General features: G+C 40.3%; 3 protein-coding genes across 11 annotated transcripts in view; 1 reads left to right on the top strand and 2 right to left on the bottom strand.

Annotated features, from left to right (window-relative positions):
- Positions 1-491: 491 nt before the first annotated feature.
- Positions 492-9892, bottom strand: ewsr1b (EWS RNA-binding protein 1b). 8 transcript variants are annotated; one of them, XM_030060608.1, is made up of 16 exons: positions 9801-9892; positions 9244-9280; positions 8758-8809; positions 8184-8325; positions 7710-7905; positions 7326-7594; positions 7050-7203; positions 3969-4006; positions 3347-3379; positions 3099-3214; positions 2881-3010; positions 2634-2744; positions 2215-2341; positions 2009-2109; positions 1623-1866; positions 492-889 (listed from the first exon to the last, which is right to left on the bottom strand). In XM_030060608.1, the coding sequence occupies exons 1-16, from the start codon at positions 9814-9816 to the stop codon at positions 853-855; spliced, it is 1803 nt and encodes a 600-aa protein (XP_029916468.1). In that variant the 5' UTR covers positions 9817-9892; the 3' UTR covers positions 492-852. The 8 variants fall into 8 exon arrangements, with proteins under 8 accessions (XP_029916468.1, XP_029916474.1, XP_029916473.1 ...); XM_030060614.1 differs by having other exon boundaries at positions 7326-7588; XM_030060613.1 differs by having other exon boundaries at positions 8184-8322.
- A 1117-nt stretch (positions 9893-11009) lies between these two features.
- On the top strand, positions 11010-14672 carry rhbdd3 (rhomboid domain containing 3). Its single transcript, XM_030060618.1, has 5 exons — positions 11010-11536; positions 12482-12865; positions 13429-13555; positions 13665-13931; positions 14083-14672. Exons 1-5 carry the CDS (start codon positions 11383-11385, stop codon positions 14249-14251), a joined length of 1101 nt encoding a protein of 366 aa, XP_029916478.1. The 5' UTR covers positions 11010-11382; the 3' UTR covers positions 14252-14672.
- Positions 14673-15253: 581 nt separating this feature from the next.
- Positions 15254-21818, bottom strand: part of emid1 (EMI domain containing 1) — a 52991-nt gene continuing 46426 nt past the window's right edge. The window contains exons 10-16 of one of the 2 annotated variants that reach the window (XM_030060617.1): positions 21232-21321; positions 20625-20677; positions 19977-20039; positions 19824-19868; positions 19552-19596; positions 17491-17575; positions 15254-16036 (exon numbers count right to left, since the gene is read on the bottom strand). In XM_030060617.1, the coding sequence (XP_029916477.1) occupies positions 15903-16036; positions 17491-17575; positions 19552-19596; positions 19824-19868; positions 19977-20039; positions 20625-20677; positions 21232-21321 (515 nt within the window). In that variant the 3' untranslated portion in view covers positions 15254-15902. Of the gene's footprint in view, positions 16037-17236; positions 17328-17490; positions 17576-19551; positions 19597-19823; positions 19869-19976; positions 20040-20624; positions 20678-21231; positions 21322-21818 lie in introns of both variants that reach the window. The other variant, XM_030060616.1, reaches the window with a different exon arrangement.

The following is a 21818-nucleotide window of genomic DNA, read 5'->3' as shown; positions in this document are numbered from 1 at the left end:
GAAAACAACTACCATCTCTGAAGTTACAAGTTGTGCATTTACAGGTACGGGCACCACCAGCCCTCCACAATGTGCAGCTGCACTGACTCTTTTCATTACAGCGATCATCTTGGTTTCACTCAGGGATAACTCTGATTTCATCTTATAAACCACTCACTACGTGACATTTAGGTAGTAGGCCCATAAAGTACAGATTCCCAATGGCTTGATCAGATGAGCAAAAAAAAAAATCCATATTTAAATCAAATTTAATAAACAAAACAATGAAGCATACACCAGTTAGATATTACAAAAACAGCAAAAACAGAAAATCAATGAGGCTCTATCAGTTATCTACTGAATGATAGTTGATTTTTACAAGATAAAAAAGATGAATATAGCAATGTATCATTTGTTTCAGTGTATCAGAACAGGCCATTTAATACTTCTGTTCCATGACAATTCCTCTTCATTTTGACTTGAGTTTACGTAAAATTCAGGAAAGTCAAAACTTGGAAACCACCGGGTCAGTAAATTTTTATTTCCCAAATGTCATTACATAATGTGAAGTCTTGGGGAAGGGGAAGCAGTTACAATAAAAAATAAAAAAGAAAAACTTTGCATTTTACAATACACAAAACTAAAAACTGCATATTTAAAAAAAGGAAAGAAAAAAAAAACATGCACAAGACAAGATGAAGCATAACCATGGCTGAACAAACTAAAACAAAAATAACTAGTAACACTTATGAGCTGAATGAATCTGCAACAAGTTTCCAAAAACTGTTTGATAACCACTGATACATGGAATCATAAATTAAAAGTTTTCATCTTAAAAATCAAATTCAGCAAGAGGAAAACTCAAGTTGTTCTTCAGTAGGGCCTGTCTCTGCGTTCCTGGCGATGGTCCCTGGGAAAGAGCAAGAGAAGACAAATCAATAATCGTGACACGAGATTTTCAGCGGTCTGTCGTTAAATTCAACCTATTCCATTTGATCTAGTCTGCAACCTCCATAGTGGAAAAAATGTATGACGATCGCAGACTTCCTGCCAGACATCTTGTACTCCCAATGCAGTTTTCTTTCTTTCATTTTAAATAAACAGCTTGTAGATGTTCATTAGGGCAGTTTCAAAAGGATTTGGTATAAAAAATAATATTTTTTAAAGAAATATTGTTTAACCAATTTCCCCTGTGTTATCAGTAAATTATTTGATTCTGAATAGTTTTTTTTTTTTTTTTTTTTACTTCATGTTTAGTGTTCATCATGTACACGCTCCCACCTACACCCCTGTGTTACAAAAAAAGTCAGTTAAAATGGTTGCAAAATTTAATTCTTTAACAATAGCCACACAACGCAAATGCAAGTGGTGATTCTGGTTTACACAAATGTAAGCGCAATCCTTGTTGACAGTCCTAGAATTACCCAAATATAAAGGTTAAACTGCTTTTTGGGACATTTTAGATATGACTGCTTCGTACTATGCCTTAGCACAATTGTACCCCACCCCCTCAGCTTTCACGTTATTAATATTGTTCTATTCCAACACACTCCAATACACAGAGAGCCAGAGTCCCTGATGTGAAGGCCTACTTAGCAAGTACAACAGCCATTTGGACTACTTAAGAGTGCTCTTATTCTTACCTCATATCCATCTTGCCTGGTGGGCCCATTCCTCTTCCACCTCTGCCACCCATGGGTGGTCCTCCACGTCCAGCCCCACGGAATCCTCCTCTATCCATTCCACCTCGCCCTCTGAATCCTCCACGGTCACCTCCCCAACCTCCTCGGAAACCTGGGCCACCTGGGCCTCCAGATCCACCTGGCCCACCACGGTCCATACCTCTTCCTCCGCGCATTCCCATGCCACCTCTGCCTCGGTCACCACCTGAAACAAGGGCAGTACTCGATTTTAATGAAAGTTAACTGTGCCAGTAAGTGTGTGCTGCTTTTTATTGGGGAGAGCTAGTTTTCATCACATCAGAGTGTAACCCAGAGAGGAATTACAAGCTGATCAAACAAGTCATTACCTGCAGGGGGGAATGGAGGACCACCACCTAGGCCTTCTGGTTTGGGAGCTTTGCACTGGTTACACTCCATCCTCCATGCAAAGTTCTGGTTGCCACAACCGCTGAAAGCACAAGCAATTTAAAGATAGAATATTTAGACTTATATCACAATTTTCAATACAAAACATGCATCCAAGCACAACACTAATCCACAGAGAACTACGTACGGGTTAGGACACTCCCAGTCCCCAGCTCTCTGCTGCATATTGCCTCCTGAAGGCCCGCCTCGGCCCATACCGCGTGGACCACCTCTTGGCACAAAACCCCCACGCTCTCCTCCACGGCCCATCATACCTTCAAAGATAAAGAATTATACATAAACTGATATTTCAATATGGAAATCACTGCACTGTTCAGCAACAGGGCTGTATTTTTCCTTTTTCCAAAATGCTAGTGCTTTACTTTAACTCTTGGGAAAGCTGCTGCAAGATGGAGACAAAGTAACCTAGCAACAATTTTATTTTAGGCAGTACAATAGTGCTTTTTAATGTGGAGGAAACATGAAATTTTCACAAGTATGCCATAATTTTTTAGCCTGACCATTCAAGATGAGGTGGCATAGTTTCACAACAATGCTGACATTTACCTCCACGACCCATCATGCCATCTCGCATCGGCATGCCTCCTCTCATCCCACCCATCATGGGCTTGCGGCGTGCCATGGAGACCTTGAGCCTTCGGCCTTGGTATTCCTTCCCTTTAAAAATTAATAAGATAAATAAGTAAACAGAAATATAAAGCATGAAAACACAAAATGGCTTGAGAAATTTTACAAAAGAAATTCTAGAAACATTAAAAGATTTACACATGGATCTTGTTCTGATGCAACCTACCATCAAAATATTCAACTGCTGCTTTGGCGCAGAAGGGTTCCTCATAGGACAGGGTGGCATCTCCCTTGGGCTTACCCGTATCCTTGTCTGTATATATGTTAATGGCAGGCTGACCCAACCTGCGGTTCATCTGAAGACACACGAAAAATTACCACTTACAGTAATCACATTTGTTCTGCTCATAATTCTCAACATTGAGAAAAAAGAACTATTCTTACCCTGATTGGTCCAACATGTTTGAAGAATTCAGCCATCTCCTCCAGGGTGGCATTTTCAGTCAACCCTGTGATGTAAATCGTGCTGTTCTCAGAGTCATCCTGCTCTTCAGGGCGTCCTGAAACAAACAAAAAGTAAACCTATTGTAAAAATGCACCCTTCAATAAACAAATTCTGAACTTTCAAGTTTCCTAACAAGTGGCTTTTAAGAATATTAACAAAAAGGTCCAACTAGCACAGGTTTACTCACCCATATCACGCTCTCCATCGCTGTTCATGGGTCCTACAGTCCATCCATTGCGGGGGAGAGAAAAGGATAAACAAAAGTCAGTGTGTGCTACTTCAGTCCAACGTGCAACTCCTCAGGAGTATTACAAAAAGATAATCCAGACACTTTAAAAGATGCTGTCAGCCATATTGCAAAGCTGAAAATGGTCCCGTATGGTAGACAACATTCCCTCTCAAATGAAATATGAATGAAAAATAAAATACCTCAAGACCCTTTTGCAAATAATTTTGTGCCATTTGAGAAGCCTCTAAGACCAGTTATAAATCCTCAAAAAACCCAGAAATTCATTCCATGAGATTTGTTAGGGCAAAAACAACCGACACACGTTTGTTGCCAGCAGTAATTTGTCTTTAACCTTTCAAAAACTGTCAGTGTCAAACCATAAGCAGTGACTGATAAGTTATACCAAGAACCTCACAAAAAAGGTCTCAGGCATCCAAAAAGATTCCCTTATATTGTCAGATGTGTTTGTGTAAATACATTTTGCATACCACAATGTAGCCTACATCAAAACTCGAAGTATACTTGCTCAAAAAGTTTAAGGTTTGGAATGGACTAACCAGTGTAATACTCGTTAACTTACCACCAGGCTTACTGAAGCCACCTCTGTCTCCAGCGCTGCTATGGGGGAATAAATGGAGATATGAAGGCGATTTCCCTTTTACAGCCACTTCCATGCCTCGAACCAAGTGGCTTGATTGAGGGAGTAATGAACACAGTTCTAACTAGCCTAACAGAAATTAAGAACTCCCCAAAACGATAAATATACAATCCAATTGAGGGGATAAGGGTTATTAACTATGTGGCATTTCTTTGCTAGCTGAGTATAACTTTAATAACAGTTATCAGTAGTGGATACAGTTGAGTAGATGTATATTAATGACTAACAAATTTTCATTACCATTCAACAATATGTGACAAAAACCCAAACATTTGTACAAGAGTAGAAAGATTTCAGATGCATTGTTTGCTTACAAATACTACCTAGAAACAGACCAACACACTATGACTTCGCACAAACATTACGTTGTAACAAAACTTACAGATGAGGCAGATATGTCTATATGAAGTTTAAACAAATACAATGCATCTGAAATTTCACAAGTGGTTCAGGTGATCATATTCACCTTGTAATAAAAATAAATAAAAAAAAAAAAAAACAGTTGTACATTGTTTTAGAAAGACATCAACTCCAAAAAAAATATATAAATAAAAAAATATTTTATCTGACCATGTTACAGTGTTTACCAAGGCTAAAAAAAAATTAAAAACATAAGACTTCATCAATAGATACACCCATCATGCTTTCAAAAAACACCATCCTCAGTTCTTGGAATAAAGGCAGACCCCGAATCTTTGTTAAAGCTCCCTCCTGCTGCTTAAGTTGCCGGCTCTGTACTGAGTACAGATACTTTTTAGAGTATAGATGGTTTAAAATGGCTCTCACTGTTACCTGTACGGTATAAATGTGACAAAGCATGTTAAAAAGTGCTCAAAAGAATGTGATCAAACAATTGTATTCCAAACCACAAAAACAAACATCTTGAACATTACAAAATGACATTATGTGACCCCACTCCCCCCCTCCCCCAAATATTCCTGTGCCATACACAATTAATTAGGTCTAAAGCCAAAATGAAAGTGATTATGGAGATACTGTGTGTATTTTTACCACTTAAAATTTAAATTTGCTTCATGCATGCATAGTGATTTAATCCCTCTTTATAATAATATTTGTGTAGCCTATGGAAACCCTCCACACTGAGATGTCATAGGCTTGGGTATGAATGTTTCTGTGCCAGAAACTGGAGAAAATAATGCACAACCCTATTATCTAACATTGTTGACACAGAACAAGATTTTTTTTTAAATCTAATGACCTGTACTTCATAACAAGGGGAACACCTGCATGTCTGTAACTCATAGTTCAGATATACTGTTGCTAAGACCAAAGATTGATCAGTCAACATTTAAAAATAAAAGCTTCCTCCCAGAACCAAGTACAAAACAAACAAGACTAGTCTGTGGCAGTAGCTTTACAACTAGGAGCTAGTCTGAAAATAACAGCATGAATTTACTGATTTATTCTGTTGTTTTTCCATCTTCCAAATCGGCTGTTTTCCGAAAGTGGTGACTGATCTGAACCAGAAAATGTATGCAAATCCAAAAATACCCTGGGTCCTCTCATGTATAAGTTTTTGATCTTTATAATTGCTGCATAAGGAGGTTGGACATGGGTCTGATTTGAGATTGGGTCTAGCCATTTCTTGCTATAAAGGAACAGTAGAGAATGTACATCGATAAAAACAGATGTGTCTTAATGCATTCCCCTTTGTATTGAATTTTGTATAATTTGATTGTGAATTTCAGGTTAGATGGTATTGAAACTTTGACCATAAATTTTTTTTTTTTTTTTTTTTTTTTAAACCTGTTAACTTGTTTAAAAATTCAGCAAATTGCTGCCAGTAAAATCCTTAGGGCCAACACTTATCATTTTCGGTATCAATTCTCACACTTAGGATTCAATTTTTTTAGTACTACAAGTATGAACATGCCGTCAAACTGGAGAACACTTATTTTCTTTTTTTCAATCATTATAGTTGAGACATTCATTATTACAGAAATCTTGCAATACCATTAACTTCTGACTTTAATTGCTAGATTATATTTTGTCATTATTTCATCAGGCAGGTCAACTAAGAATAAATTCTTGACAATAACAGCCTGGCAAAAATCAACCCCAAACTGAAAACACCAGTGAATGTATTTAACAGGTAAGAAATTTACCAAATGAAAATGTTTTTAAATTCAAATGAGACCCAAATGTTCACATGGCCACATTTAAGCATAAGCAAAACCTTTTGTAAAAGATAAAATTGCCCGAGGCCCATATCTGGTTTTAAAATCCCTTAAAATGTCTGCTTCATGTATTCAACATGCTTTGAGGGACACTATGTTGTATGCTTTCCAAGAAATCCGTGATCACAATAACCAAATGAAAAATCTCTAAGATTGAAGCAACTCCTAACTTCATCACCCTTGTGGCAATCATGTGTGTCAACCTCTCTAAAACCAGGAGCTCCCCAAATGTGAATGCACCACAGAAAAACATACTTGGATTTGAAATGTATTGTTGAGGTAGTGCTATATGGAGGATTGTTTCCACCTCTGAGAAAAGCCACCATAATTTAGGCAATAGGAAGATAGTTGTTCCAGTACTATCTAATTGCATTAACCATAGACCAATCATGAGATCAGCAACTGCCTAAAATGACCTTTTACCAATAATGTTTGATAATGGTCCATAATCAAGTCATGTGCTGAGCTATAAGAAGAGAAGCCCAATTAAAATGAATGTGCACAGGTCTCTGTTCAAAATTAAACTCTGATATTAGAACAAACTTTCTTACCTTTGGCCAACTCAGATGCAGGGCTGAGAGAGATCAGTGACTACAGTTCAGAAATTTATAGTTAACATTTGGTGCCCATGCTGACATTTACTAGATCTTTCGGGCCTTCAAACATCAAAGGACTATGTTGTGTAAACTGAATTGTGAATTATTCCAATTAATTTCCATGAAGACTTGTCTCAGCCCTGCCCTACCTGGCCACAGCACCTGTAAGTGAAAATAAGTGAGGTTAAGTTTAGAGGAGAGGGACTCACCCCATGCCTCGGCCTCCACGCCCACGATGCATCATGCCACCTCGGTCAAAGCCATCCCTGCCAGGCCCTCTGCCATCCCCTGCTCCTGGGTACCTTGCAGGGTCTGAGCCAGAGTAGCCACCCTGACCACCCTGACCGTCCTGTCTGTAATTATCTGCAACAGAAGAACACAATATCACTGTGATATACAATGAAAGGAGTATCTTTACAATGCTTCTCATATGAGACTGCATTATGGGAGATGACTGTATTGCAAGTTGGAAAAACAAGACTTACTGTAATGGTTAGATTGGTTATAACTGGGGGGCCCGCTCTGTTGGCCATACTGGTTGGGAGGAGGTTGCCCATAGGAGCCAGAGGCTTGAGGAGGGTAAGCAGATGGAGGAGCCTGCTGCTGCTGCTGTTGGGGCTGCTGCTGGTAGGTGCCTTGCTGCTGGCCGTAACCTGCCTGCTGGGTCTGGTATCCAGGTTGTTGCTGGCCATATGCTGCTGGCTGGGAATAACTGTTCTGGTTATAACTTGCTGGCTGGCTGTTAGCACTGTAACTGGTGGAAAGACAAAAAACAACCCAAAAAGATCATATGTGAGGTTAGTGTCTTGGTCTTCAATATAAAAGTTGGTTCTCTGGTTCCAAATCTAATCACAGTGAGCCGCACACACCTCTGGGGTGCAGTTGGAGCAGCCTGCTGGCCATAGCCAGGGTAGGTGGACTGGGCAGTATACCCTGGCTGAGAGCCATAGGACTGGGAGGCAGCTGGAGCAGCAGCAGCAGGTGTGCTGTCATATCCACTGGCCCCATAGCCTTGGGTAGACTGGGAGTAGCCATGTGTACTGGACTGGGCAGCAGGATAGCCAGCTGTGGACAGGACACACAAAGGTCAGAGGCAAAGACAGCAAAAACAAGTTTTAGTTTTAATAACTATAATTCACCTAAGAGTTAAGTACCATAATGTGATTTTTTTTTTAAATGACGCTGCAAACCATGGCAACAATGTAATACAAGATTTATCCAATTCAAACTGAGTAGATCTGCATTATTTACTCCATCCATCCTACAGTTTTTTGCATGTGGTTTCAAACAGTGCCACAGCAATACATGAGCCATACTAGCCATACTATAATCTAATTACTGACCTGATGCGGGTTGCCCATATGAGGATCCATACTGTTGTTGCTGCTGAGCATAGCCTCCAGCTGCTGGTGTTGTCTGAGTGTAGCTTGCGTCAGTGGCAGCAGGTTGGGCATATGACCCATAACTCTGCTGGCCATAACCCTGCTGAAATACGACGAGTACATTTAATCCACTGGCGAGAATGAGCATAAATTCAAAGGTCTGAAATACTGACCATAATAGCTGGGCTTGGAAAACTGACCATTTTATTTGAGATAAACATTTAACTTGAGTTGCAATTTCTTTTTCATATAAACTGTGGTTCATTCCTAAAGTATTAAATTCTAGCACTCAGTTAAACATCCCAAATACCACAGTTTTGAGATCAGCGGGCTATCAATTACAGCTACCCTAATGTGTCAGTTACATTGAAACCTTATTGTTCCAGCTTTTCTGTAACCTCCTTGTAACAGAGATGTACATTTTCTTTAATAAGTCGTGTGACTTCTTAATCTGTGAAATAATCATAACGGCAGTCACGAGGGTCACTGTAACTTTAAATAAGTCAAATATCTACACCTCCGACTTCTGACTTACCTGTGCAGACTGTGCATAACCTTGTGAGGGCTGAGCAGAGTAAGACCCATACCTGTAAAGCACAGACAAAAACAATCAGCACATCAATAGCTGTGAAGGCTCACTCTTAATTTTTAATTTTTCTCCGCAAACACCACAATATCCAATAAACCTTACTTTCCATTTTATTTGTTGTTTTTCACGCCACTAATATTCAAGTTTCACGACTTCAACTCAAGTTGAGCTTATTGTGGCAAAGTGGCCAAACAACTCAGAGAAACTGAGAGCCACCATCTGATACTGAATTTTTGTTAGTTTATATGATAACATTACATTCACGGAGTCTTATCACTAGTGACAAAAATTCGCAATATACTACTTCCTCGAAAAATTTATCAATTTTCCAGATTCTTCCAGTCATGGATTAACCTAAAAATTTCAACACCATTCCACAGGTTCCTCGACCACAGTACACTCCAAGTCACAATAATAACCCAAGAGTCTTACCCCTGCTGGGCGCTGGTCTGGCTGTAGGAACTGTAATCTGGTAAAACAAAGGAAAATAAACATTAAATGTAAAAGTCAGATGCTGAGTGAGGTTAAACACCACGTTATACTCCAGTACAACACTCTGCTTGGCGCGCGAGTAGCACCAGCAGCGGCTTCGCTAACACGTTAGCAGCAGTTAGGTCACTCGGCTAACGTACTTCAAACTTAAACAAAATCACAAAAAATGTTTAAAAATCACCGCAGCAAGTAGTGGTGAGAAATTACGATGAACTACACCGGTTAAAAGTCAGTGACCGACTTTACGTGCATTACAAACAGTGTAAAAAAAAAAAAAAATCATCCCGCAGAAAAGACGACCAAAGCTACTTGGCTAACGTTAGGCCTCGAGCCTACCGTTAACTGTTGCTATTTGACGATATTCAGCTAAATTCAAACGAGGAGAGAAATGATATGGTGACACAACGGTTACACAATGATATTACAACCCCGATTCTCTGCATTAAAACACTGTAGTCCCTTAAAATCAAGACAAAAGATTGAAACTCAACACCCACCCGGAGCCGACGCCATTTCGGTTTTCTTGTGTGGAGCAACAGTAAGCCGAGCCTCTGAGAATTGTGCCTCGTGCGTCAGAGAGGCCACACGATCTCGCGAGAACGGGACTTCATTTATTTACTAACAGCCTGCATTGCAACACGGAGGACGCAGAGAGCCCGCTGGTATATACTGATATATAGTTTGTATATACTGATATATAGATATGACTGGGCAGCAGCATATGCTTTTGAAAAGACCATCAAGCTGGACAGTGGAAAAAGTGAAACCTATGTGGAAAATGCTAATCCTTGTACAATTAAATTTGATTTATTTATATAGCCCAGAATCACAAATTTGTCGCAAAGGGCTTTACAGGAAATTTAACATCCTCTGTCCTTTGACCCTCACATCGGATGAGGAACAACTCCCTAAAAAAACCCTTTAACGGGGAGGAAAAAAGGAAGAAACCCCAGGGGAGCAACAGAGGAGGGATCCCTCCCCAGGACGGGGATACATATTCTTATTAAGTATTGTTAAGTTAAATTATTATGAAATGGTAATTATTATATCACTGTTAAATTATTGCCCAATTCCACACTAAAATTTGCTTTTCTTCAATATAATTTAATTTAAAATTTCTTTATTCATTTATCAGTTTTTAGTTTAGCCCACCAGCATGGTGAATATCACAGTAAAAGATAGATTCTGGTTGTCCATCTTTGCGTTTTCACATAATTTCAGTAGCTGAAATGGGATTTGCTTGAAGTTTATATAGGCTGCACAGTCATATGTTTGGAGAAAGCTTAAACAGGGTGTACATGTAACATCACAGAAACTCCCATGGTGCTGAATTGCTCGAATTTCAGTTATTACATTAATAATTAGATTTTTTTTTTTTTTTTTTTTTTTTTTTTTTTAAATCAACATGGTTATGGACAAAAGACGTCATTATCCAGTGGAGACATACAGGACAATAGTGATTAAGTCCCAAAAAACCCAGATGACAACAAGACAAACTAAAAAGTTGTTTTTCTGAATTAATGAGATAATTATCTCAGAATTCTTATGGTCATCCAACTAATTCAGAACAACAGGGCCGTTTTTTAATTAAGTGAATGCGTTACTCTGCCCTGTCACAGTAGACGTAATCAAGTTAGTCACCTACCGCCCACTAGAGGGCGCTAATGCAACACTTTGGATGCTCATAAGCATCTAAATCCTAAAGAAGAAGAAGAAATGACACCGTCAACATAGCTCACTGAACATTTCAAACTTACCGACAATTGGCCAGATTGTTGGGATTTACCTCGTTTAAAGCCCATCTGATCCTGTGGTTTAAATGAGTGTTTTTTCAGCGGCACTTAAACTCGGCAGAGGACAAAATGTCCAGTTTCGGTGTCAGGGAGGATTTGACAGTGTGCTGTGTGCTGCCGGCGGGTCGAGCAGGATCCTGCAGCTAGCACTCTCAGCTGTGGAGACTGTTTCTACTGTGTCTACTTGTCTGTGCAGTTTCACACAGACACGGGTCTTCGTATGTTTACTGTAACACAGCTGGACGACTAAAGAGGCCGGCTAGTCACGTTAGAAAGCAAATCAGTCATGCTTGATCGCATGCTGCCCTGGTCTGGGTCCAGTCGCCCTGGTTTCTTCCTGGGGACAGCTCTGTTGCTGGCAGTGATGCTGCTGGTCTACTCCGGGGGAGTCCATGCCAGCTTGAGCTTAGGCCCAGGTGGAGACTTCCCGAGGATCCAAGGTAAACTCACCTGAGTGAATAGTGCACACAGAGCCGGGCGATAATTCACTATTATCGCTTATCTTTCAGTAGCATCATATCGTCAGCATATAGGGATTATTGTGAATCATGACACACAGGTCTGCCGTCTAAACTTATAATAAGCACCTGATTATTTATACAAACAGACAAATTGGGCATGAAACATTTTAGTTAAAGTTTCTTTGCTTCAATGGCATGAGACACAAGGGACATGTAATATTGTATGTATGAGTAATATCATGATATGTACTGATATTTAGAGAAAGAAAATCAGTTTCACCATATCAGTATTACAGTACAGGTTTCAGCTAGGGCTGCATGACATGGAGAGAATGTCATACCTCGATATTTATGCAAAATATCTTGATGGCAATACAATATACAATATGGCTATGGGTTCAGTTTTACTAGACATTTTAAGAGTAGCAACAGTGAGAATAAAGCATTCTTTTAAAAACAGCATATAAAACCATAGAAAACATAGAAAATGAAGTAATTTCACAAAGTATTTTATTGATCAGAACAGACCAATAACTTTCTTTGACTGGATTACAATAAATGTTTCAAAATCAAACATTTTGATTCAACACAATGCTTCAACAATATTATAAGAGGAACAGCAGTGAAAATTGAGCATAATTCAAAAAACAGCATAACAGTACCAACTGGAACAGAACAGTCACTGTTTTTTAGGCAACCCTAATCCTAAATTTGATATTGTCCATATCGTTGCCTTTTGAGATATTTATATCTTGCATCTTCATATCTAGATAATGATATGATGACAACATATCGTTCAGCCCTAGTTTCAGCCATATCACCCAGTCTAAGAGCATAATGCACATCATATTGGTGCAGTCATTTGTACCAGGAGACAGTAGTAACCAAAGCCTCTCTCTCCCCCAACCCGTGTGCTTTTCTCAGACGTGTTCCTGTATGCCTTCAGTCATGACGAGCTGCCCTCTCTCCTCGTCAATGCTGCCCTCCTGCTGTTAGTGGGACCCTGTCAGGAGCGACGCTGGGGCACGGTGGCCTTCCTGGGCCTGTCTGCCCTCTCCATGGCCATATTACCTCCTCTCTGTACGCTTGTCCTGTTTGTCGGTGGCGGTGAGGCAAGTCGCATCTGTGGCTACTCGGCCGTTCAGCTGGCTCTGTTAACAGCTCAGTGCCGCCAGGTGACGCAGAAGAGGCTGCTGAGGTGTTTGCCCATCTGGTTTCTGCCCTGGCTTCTTCTGCTACTCAGTTTGCTGCTGCTGCCCAGTACACCCGCCTTGCTTCACTTCTGCGCAATATGCATCGGACACAACTGTATCCTTACCTTTCATTGCAAACCTATATGAATGATGTGTTTAAAGTGTTTAAGTGACATACATTTGACCTCTATGACCTTAGGTGTAGATTTATGGAGAGAGGATATTTGGATGTACATAAATTTCTTCCTCAAATGCAAATATTGCAGTTGTAGTCACTCCCGTTTCATAGTTTGATGAAGAGCAGGGGTTCAGATAAATAAAATCTTACTCTATATCACAGTAAGTGACCAGTAAATTTCTTTACTGTCTTCTATAGCTGCATACTTTTTCATGTAAATGTGTGCTTTTTGTTTTAATCTTGCTGAGGAAGTGAGAGAAACCAGAATTACACTTGAGCTACTTCTGTGTCCCTATCAATTAATCAAAGTGTCTTTAGTTATGTAACACATTTCATACAATGGCTGTGGCCCAGTGTGCTGCAGTGTGTGTGATTTGTTGCCAAGGGTGTAACAGAGAGTTCACTCCATAAAAAGCTGAACTGAAACCTACGCCCTCGTCAATAAACACTGTGATGCTTTCATCAGTCTCTCTCTTTATGTTACTTGACTCATTTTGAAGATCGTCAGCCCCTCATTGGAATGCTTCAAGAACTGGAGCAGGCCCGAGTCTTTGACCTCATTCCCGACTGGGCGTGTGTTCTCACCTCTGCCAGGCTCAGGCTGCCCACCTATACAACCTCACAGAGGTGTGAATCGTCTCATTCACATCTATAGTCATTGATGTTCTCACTCACTCACCACTTGCATGTAAGACACTGGCAGATTTAATCACTTTAACTTTATCCGGTGTTACAGATCTAGATCACTTCCTCAGACAGCACCAATGGATCACTCAGTTCCCTCGAGCAGCCCCCTCATGGCGGAGGACCGCTCCCTTTTGAATGAACAGTTGTGGGTGGAGCCTGTGCCTGCTTGGCTAATGGAGGAGTCGGCTCCACTGTCTGAGGCTGAGGCTTTAGAGGAACAGATGCTCAGGGCTGGAATCCTGGCCTCCTTACAGGATGCTCCTGATTACCCTGATGCAAAAGTGGAGGTTCCAAAGTCATCGGTTTCCTCTCTCCGGTTAGTATTAGTCATAATCATGACACACACTCTTTGAAGTGGTTGATATGTTGTTTTGGTATTCAGACTTCCCATTTAGTTTGTCTGTTTACGTGTGATGTGATTTACGGCACAGTTTATTAAACGATCAATGTTGTGTATTTTTCTCAAGGCTCCAGCAACTGGAGAAGATGGGATTCCCTACTGAGAAAGCTGTAGTGGCATTAGCAGCCTCAAAACAGCTAGATGGCGCCATTTCCCTACTCATTGATGACCGTGTTGGGGAACAGGCCCGGGTCGTGACAAAGGGCAAGAGCCCTCTGCCACCACAGAGGAGCTAACACATCTGACTCTTAGACCAGGTTACAGTGATCGAGCAGACTCAGAGACAGAGTACTCTGTTGTGTAATAACACTGAAATGTGCTTGGATTTTGCTGAGCTAAACAAATGTTTTCCCTGTGGGCTAAATGGAAAGTGATTTTTCATAATTCTTGCAGAAAAAAGGAGTGAGGACTGAGTTGAACATTTATGAGCTCACTTCAAGACTTGACCTCACTCCAAGTTTGTGTTGTTCCACATAAATTGTACATCAGAGAGAGTGAATGTTACATTTATTAAATTATAACTGTTTAATGAGTATTATCATGACAAAATGAGGACAGGTGACATGTTAAAAAACACTGAACATCTTTTTATTATACCAACCATCTAGACAGGATTATCTTAACACAATAGCACATCTGCAAGCAAAAAGGAAACAAAAAATGCTTAAAATATAAAATGAAGTTACACATATCAGCATACAAAACAAAAAACTACAGTTGATCATTTTAAATAGTTCACAACAAGTTTAATATAAGATGAAAAAAACTATTATCAAGTCTTTTCATCAGGACAGTTTAACCAGTCTAAATTTACCAACACAATAGTGGTAAAATATATGTTCAAGTTCTATCAATAATTTTGTTGTTTCCTCTATGTGTGTGTGTGTGTGTGTGTGTGTGTTTTAAGGGCTGACACTTGTAAAAGAGATCTTGAAATGGAAAACCAAAGGGTTAATAAATACAGGAGTTCTGAGACGGGCTTTTCATCATTAACATGGAGTTGTTTTTTTCCTCTTTTTTAGTTTTCATATATTTTTTTTTCCAGAATACATATTATTAATGATAATTTGTGACTCTCTCAGTGGATATGCAAACAAACTTAAGTGTAATGCATTTTTATTTTTTCACAGATTGTGAAAATAGCAAACCATTTGTGTATTTTAGGGGGAAAAGCACTCAGACAAAAAACCTATGATCACTTTTAACAACAGGTAATTCAGTGAGAGTAGAGATGTCTTCATCTTTTTAGTGCACTACATAACATTGAGTTAAACAATATGATAGAAGTATAACAAAATTAATACTAGAAGAGGTTTGTTTGTGTAGTTGTGTCCTGCAAACAGTAATGCTCAATATATTTAAATAATGGAATCTCTTCAGATTGCAGACACATTGTGAAAGCAAAACAACCTCAGAACCAGTCTCTTTTCTCTCGTCTGATCCCTCCTTTAATTGATTACTCTAAGTGACCCTTATTGTCCAGAAATGGTTCCAGAACCACAGAACATTCTAAAATAAGTTTTCCTTTTATCAAACATGAATATCTTTTTCTTTTTTAATTGTTTTCTTGAGGCTGCAGTTAGGTTCTCTAGCCACAGAAGAGGGATACAGAGGAGCTGCTGGGCCTACGTGGAGATGACTGTTTTGTTAAGGGAAAAGGAGGGGGGGGGGGTCATGCTGGTTCTCATGTTCCCAAAAGAGCTGGGCGTTCTGGAGTATCAGTGGAGTTTCCCTGAGGTGTCCCCCACCTTACATCTGATGGTACAGCCCAAAGAGAGCACCTGATACTGTCTGAACCAACTGAGTGCCAAAGAGACCTGGGTGAGGGGTGAGGGGTGAAGGGTGGCATCAACCCAGCCTGTGATCCTCAGCGTGGGTCAGCGGGCGCTACTTCCCTCGAACCTTGGTGTCCGAGGATAGAGGTGAGGCAAGTCGATAGGGAAGCACACCTGCTCGCTTATCTCTGTAGAAACTAGGGGATGTTGTGCCAAACGGACCATCCCCAGACCCTAGATCAGGCTCTGTTGAAGAAAGACAGCAGTTGGAACCAGGCCGCCCTATCCATCAATACAACCCCCCTACACACACACACAACGTGTCTTTGATGGAGCCGACTGCGTGCAGGTAACGCTGAGTAGGTCAGCCTTGCTCTGATTGGACACCAGCTGCCTAGTCACAGCATTCAAATTATTTACCAGCTAATAAGAACATTGACTTCAACTCTGCTGTGCCTCACTGTAAAGGATATCAACTTGGCTAAACTAACATACTGTATATTACCAGAGGTAGAAGCGACCAATTACATTTACACACATTTTTTAAGTCAAGAATTTTACTTAAGTACATTTTTGATTGAGTATTGTACTAAATCACATGCATTAAAGCGAACAAATGATCAGTGACAGATTGTTGAACCTCTAATAGCGAACAGCAAAGATGAGAAGATGGACCTGCTTCTACTTTGTCAGTTCTACTTTTTATCATTTCCAAATTTCCAATAAAAGGTGGATGATGAAAAACTGCAAACGGTGTAAGGAAGTGAGGACCATTTAGACTCAAGTGGCAGAAATGTGGCGTAAGTGTGGAAAAAAAGAGGAAAAATATCAGCGAGCTGGCCTGATGATGAGAACCATGCAGACTCAACCCTCATATTATGTGCCTGTGCCACATTTACCTGTTGAGTCTACAGGGTCCTCACTTCAATCAAACCTTGACAATTTTACAGAATGCCCCTTTAAAAGAATGTAGTTTGAATCATTTTCTTTTACTCCAAGTACATTTTATATGCGCTACTTTTTACTTTTACAGCAGTAGATTTTTACAGCTGTACTTCTACTGAAGTAAAATATCAGCAAAATCATAATACTTCTACTTGAGTAGCAATTTGTAGGACCCTTTCCACCACTGTATATTACATGAATTGGTACACATAAATCCATGAAGAAGATCATGATTATGGAAAAGATTCAGGTATTATAAGATTCACATTCAATGCAATTCTACAATTCAAGAATACATTTCTCCATAACATCTACGTTTTTTCTGACAAGATTAACATTCAGCAGTTAACAAGTGTAAATCATGAATTTCACAGGTTTATCACTTTGTCGGCCTTCTTGTCCACTCTGGTGAACTGTTTCTAGATGCTGTGCCAAAAAGGCCTGTGTGGCTACTCTCAGAGGGCCGTTTGAGCGGTGGGTGAGGGTGTCTCTCAGCATTACCTGGCCAGATGATCGCCTCCAGCAGCGTCACCCTGCGAGCCAGAAGCTCAAGGTCTGCTTGCAAGTCGTGGAACATCTGCAAGCTAATGTCCTATCAAAGAGCAGTGACAAGGGGACTGTGTGAGGGGGTGGGAAGTCCTGGGGCTGCTTGCGACTTTACACTCCGTGTCCCAGGAGTGAAGTGTTCTGGGGGTGCAAGACCCCACCTTTGACCCCCTGCCTAAAGCTGACCCTGCCTCAGGCCTCCTACTCACCATGAATACCGATCATAGTCTCGAGGATTAAAACCCTCTCGGCTAAGATCTTCAGCGCCTCTCTGATCTGATGTATTCCGTCCCCCTGTGAAGATAGATACAGCCGTCAAGGTAAGGAGCACAAGCCAAAGAACTGCTCGCCAAGATGCAGGTCATTTTTTTCTTCTCTCAGTTCATTACAGCAGTTAGAAGGTTAAAACAGTCCATGTATCTGCCCAGCACTCTCTGATATTATGTCTTCCCTTTATTTCTCTCTACCTCCCTCATTCTCTGGCCATGCTGCTATATGAAGCCAGTCTCTGCCATGCTGGGCTGGACATTAACAGCATGCACACTACAGACCAGCCTCATGTTGGTGACATAACACAGCTAAAGTGCACTGTCCCAGCATTTACATATGATCATGCCACCCACATTCATTTGGTGGGACTGTTACCCATAGATACACATCATTATTTCAATGCATGATGCCAGTAGTGTTTTACATTGAAATCACCATAGCCATTTTTTCTTTAAAAATACAAAACAAAAAACAACGGAATTGTTAATATATGCTACTGGCTTTGAGTCGTACCGTCAAAATTAAAAAATAACAGTTCAATGAGAGAAGTTATACACACAGGCAGCCAAAAACATTGCCATCGCAAACGCATGCAAGAAATAGATAAAGCTCTTGGTGTCTGGGTGAGTGATTCCAACTATGAAATGCACAGATTAATAAAATAAACCTACGGTGAACTTTTGGAGAAAAAAGGCAAGGTTTCAGTGAGCCAAATACCTAAAAAATAGGCTACTGTATATATCAATACGGTTTGTTTTAAACAGAGAATAAATTCACCAATAAAAGGGCTCTTGTTCCCTACTTCATGGTCCAGAGTGCGTCTGGATCTATAGATAGAAATACTACAAGTACTACTACTATGTAGGAGGAGAAGAAGAAAATTCAGAGAGAATTTAGGCCAACCTTGCGTTCTTTCTTTGTTAATGGCATCATTTCATTTGATTCATTAGAAACATTCAGTATTGTTACACCCAGAAAACAAATTGTATGTGATGCCTTACTTAAAGATGAAACCATGCAAGGATGCAATACGGGAAAAAAAGGAGAATAGCTGTATCCACTCCACTCACATCAGAGCACGCCACCCTCTAAACCGAACATTACCCACCACCAAAACATATGGAATGATTTGGCATATACATTTCACACATTTTCTTGTTTCTGTAAAATATTACATGAAATGGATTTAAATGACATGGTTTAGATGTAAAACAGAGCGCAGGGTTTTTGGAATTTTAGAAAACAAAATGATCCCAAAATGTGCTGGTGAGTGGTGCCATCACAGGATTTACTTTGTTCACCCTGCTTGGATTATGTATATGCCAAAGTCAGATGCTGAGAGGGTGACTGTGAAAGGTAGCCATGGGGACAGTAGCTTGCAGAGGGAGTCAGACAGCTTTAGGGTCAAGTGGACAGCGTCGTGACAAGGGACAGCAGTCCCGTGCAAACCCCGAGGACCACAACACCAAAAGATATCACACACAAAATCATACACACAAATCACACACAACTGAAATCACATAATCAAAAACAAAAAAAAAAATACAAGAAATACTTTGGCATGACTACACATGAGTAGAAAGGCATGGACTTTGAATACAAGTGCAAGAGATGCAGCTGCACATCACTTTGTGGCCAATCACAGCCATGTAAACATGGTGATTGTAAAAAAAAAAAAAAAAAAAAAAAATCATAACCATGACCTAAGCTGTTTGGTCATGGTTAGACTGAACTGAAGTCACTGAATAGATTCATTGCAGTGTAAAGTGAACTTGTGATGACATAAATAAAAATCTCTTACATTTAGCTTGCTCTTGTAAAATGAGAAAGAGGTAAAAGAAAAGCAGGGATTAGACAAGCACAGAGTTAAACACAGGAATCTTACAACTTCTTGATCTTATATCTACGGGTAAAAGGGTCCTGTTCAGGCCCTGTGCTGCCAAGTGACAGTGTGAGCTACGGGGTGAATAGACGCCCCAAAACCACCACCAGTTTCTTACCGGCAAGCCCTTCTCTCCTGGCTCTCCCTTGGGGCCCGGTGCTCCCTGCAGAGGAATATTAACAACAGAAAAATTGGACACCCGTTTTATGTAACATCCATGAAAAACGGTGTAACAACGTTTAAAAAGCCCTTTCTTTCCACGTTTGTGGTGCCGCTGGTTAGTGTAGTTTACAGTAGTTTAACCAGCTGTGACATGTGTTGATGTTTCCCCCCATACGCTCCGTTTATTCTGGCCATATTCCTCAGATCAGCAGAGTGGAGGTGGCTTACCGGCTCGCCTCTGAAGCCCCTCTCTCCCGGATAACCTAGAGGACCCTGAAAAGCCACAGGAAGGTTATACAGAGGTTTCACAAAGTAAAAGGAAAAAATAAAGACGGTTAAATCAAAATTTTAAAGTGACTGAGCCCTGGATGTTGAACTCACTCTCTCTCCACGCTCTCCTTTTGGCCCCATAGGCCCCTGTGTTCCCGGGGCTCCAGGCTTCCCCTATAGAGAGTCAGAAAGACACTCAAAATGACAATGAGAAACATTGTGTGATCAAAACTGGCACTGTGACAAATATGACAGTCATAGTCATGTCACAAGGTACAAAGTTGATATCTACATTTTGAAAACAATCACAATGGTGGTGTTTTTAGTATCAACACAAACTGATCCCTCACTCTCTGACTCTGTGCGCCCTTAGTCTAATGTAGCTTTAGCCTGTAAGATTAAATAATGAAACACTTACAGTGTCAGCAATGCTTACAGGGACTGTATATCAAAATTCAAGCACACAATCAGGCCACTGTATTTATTGTTACAGCAGGACATTTCATACAGTTCCTCTAATTTGAAACTAGTATTTTGTTTGGGCTGTTTTGTTTTCAACCTGAAGGCTACAGGCCAATGTTACATGCGAAGTTGGATTTCTATTTTGCCATTGTACTGATTCAGGCATCAAGAATTATGATATTTCACTGGTATCAGCTACCAAAACTATGGTATCATGACATCTCTAGCACTAGACATATGCTGATTTTTTCGTCAGCATGTCACTGTCATCCACAAGCATCCAGTGAGAGAGCTTACATTCTGTCCTTGTGGGCCAGGAGGTCCTACTGGGCCTTTGGGACCTGGGGGACCTGTGTATAAGATATAAAGATTTACATAAACGCTGAGCTGAGAATGTTTTCTCCTGCTTACAGGCCTTGTTCCAGTGCAAAAACTGTCACATGCCCTAGGAAAGTAAGTTTCACTCGTCTGTTGTCTGGTGAAAAGCACTGAGCTCAAAACGTCACATGTACATGTACAGCAGGTGTTAATACATTTATACACATTGGAAACAGGTTTCAGTGTGTGCCTTCTTTGGCTTTCCTGTGGCGTTGTGTACTCTAAGCTGAGACTGAGATTTGTGTGTTTTTACTCTGCACTCAAAGATGTGAAAATGGAACCCATATCATCCCGAGAAAGTTGACCTGTGACTAGCAGAGACCAAATAATGAGTGCATGAAGGAGAAAGTTGTGTGAAGTGGTCATAATTTGTGTTTTGGAACTCAAGTATGAATAGACAATACTAGACTATGTGTGTATGTATGTATTGTAATTTGTGCCATTTCTGACTTTGAGTGTACAAAGAAGGATTTCTCAAACACAACACCTTACTCTTCCTTGAAGCCTGGAGTAGAGGAAGACTCACCGATAGGCCCAGGAGGACCCTGAGGTCCTGGGATAGGCAACCCGCGTGAGTCATGAAATGTGTTGGAGAAGAAGGGGTCTTTTCCCTGACCTGCAGTTAAAAGGAAATGACTTTTTAATTTAAGAAGATGCAGATGTTATTTTTTGTGCCTTGAACAGTAAAATTATCTGTGTACAGGAGCAAACCAGATAACCAAGAATATCATCTGCAATGTCACACCTTCACACAGCCCGGTGATGCTTCACTGACAATAAATGAGATTCTTTGTGAACTCTCATTCATTCAGTTTCATACCCACAACAAGCTTTATAATGTCATGGTGAAAAAGCTAAAAAAAAATAGATAATAATAATAATAAAAAAATGCATTAGATTGAGGCTAAAATTCAGTTTTACTCCCCTTGCAGGTTTCTGCTTTAGGCAGGCTGATGAGAATCTTCAAACACAGTTTATACACATTACTACTGAGGAGCCTCCAGGGGGCAGTGTTTTCTAACAACTACTCAGACTTCAGCTAATAGCTTCAGCTGCATAGTGGCAAACTGTTCAACTAAGACTCCTTATAATAAAACAGTGACAGGAGGTATG

Source organism: Myripristis murdjan, chromosome 9 (genome assembly GCF_902150065.1).
Source record: "Myripristis murdjan chromosome 9, fMyrMur1.1, whole genome shotgun sequence".
Classification (NCBI taxonomy): Eukaryota; Metazoa; Chordata; class Actinopteri; order Holocentriformes; family Holocentridae; genus Myripristis; species Myripristis murdjan.
The sequence above is the reverse complement of the archived record's forward strand: the minus strand, read 5'-3'. Positions and strand labels throughout refer to the sequence as shown.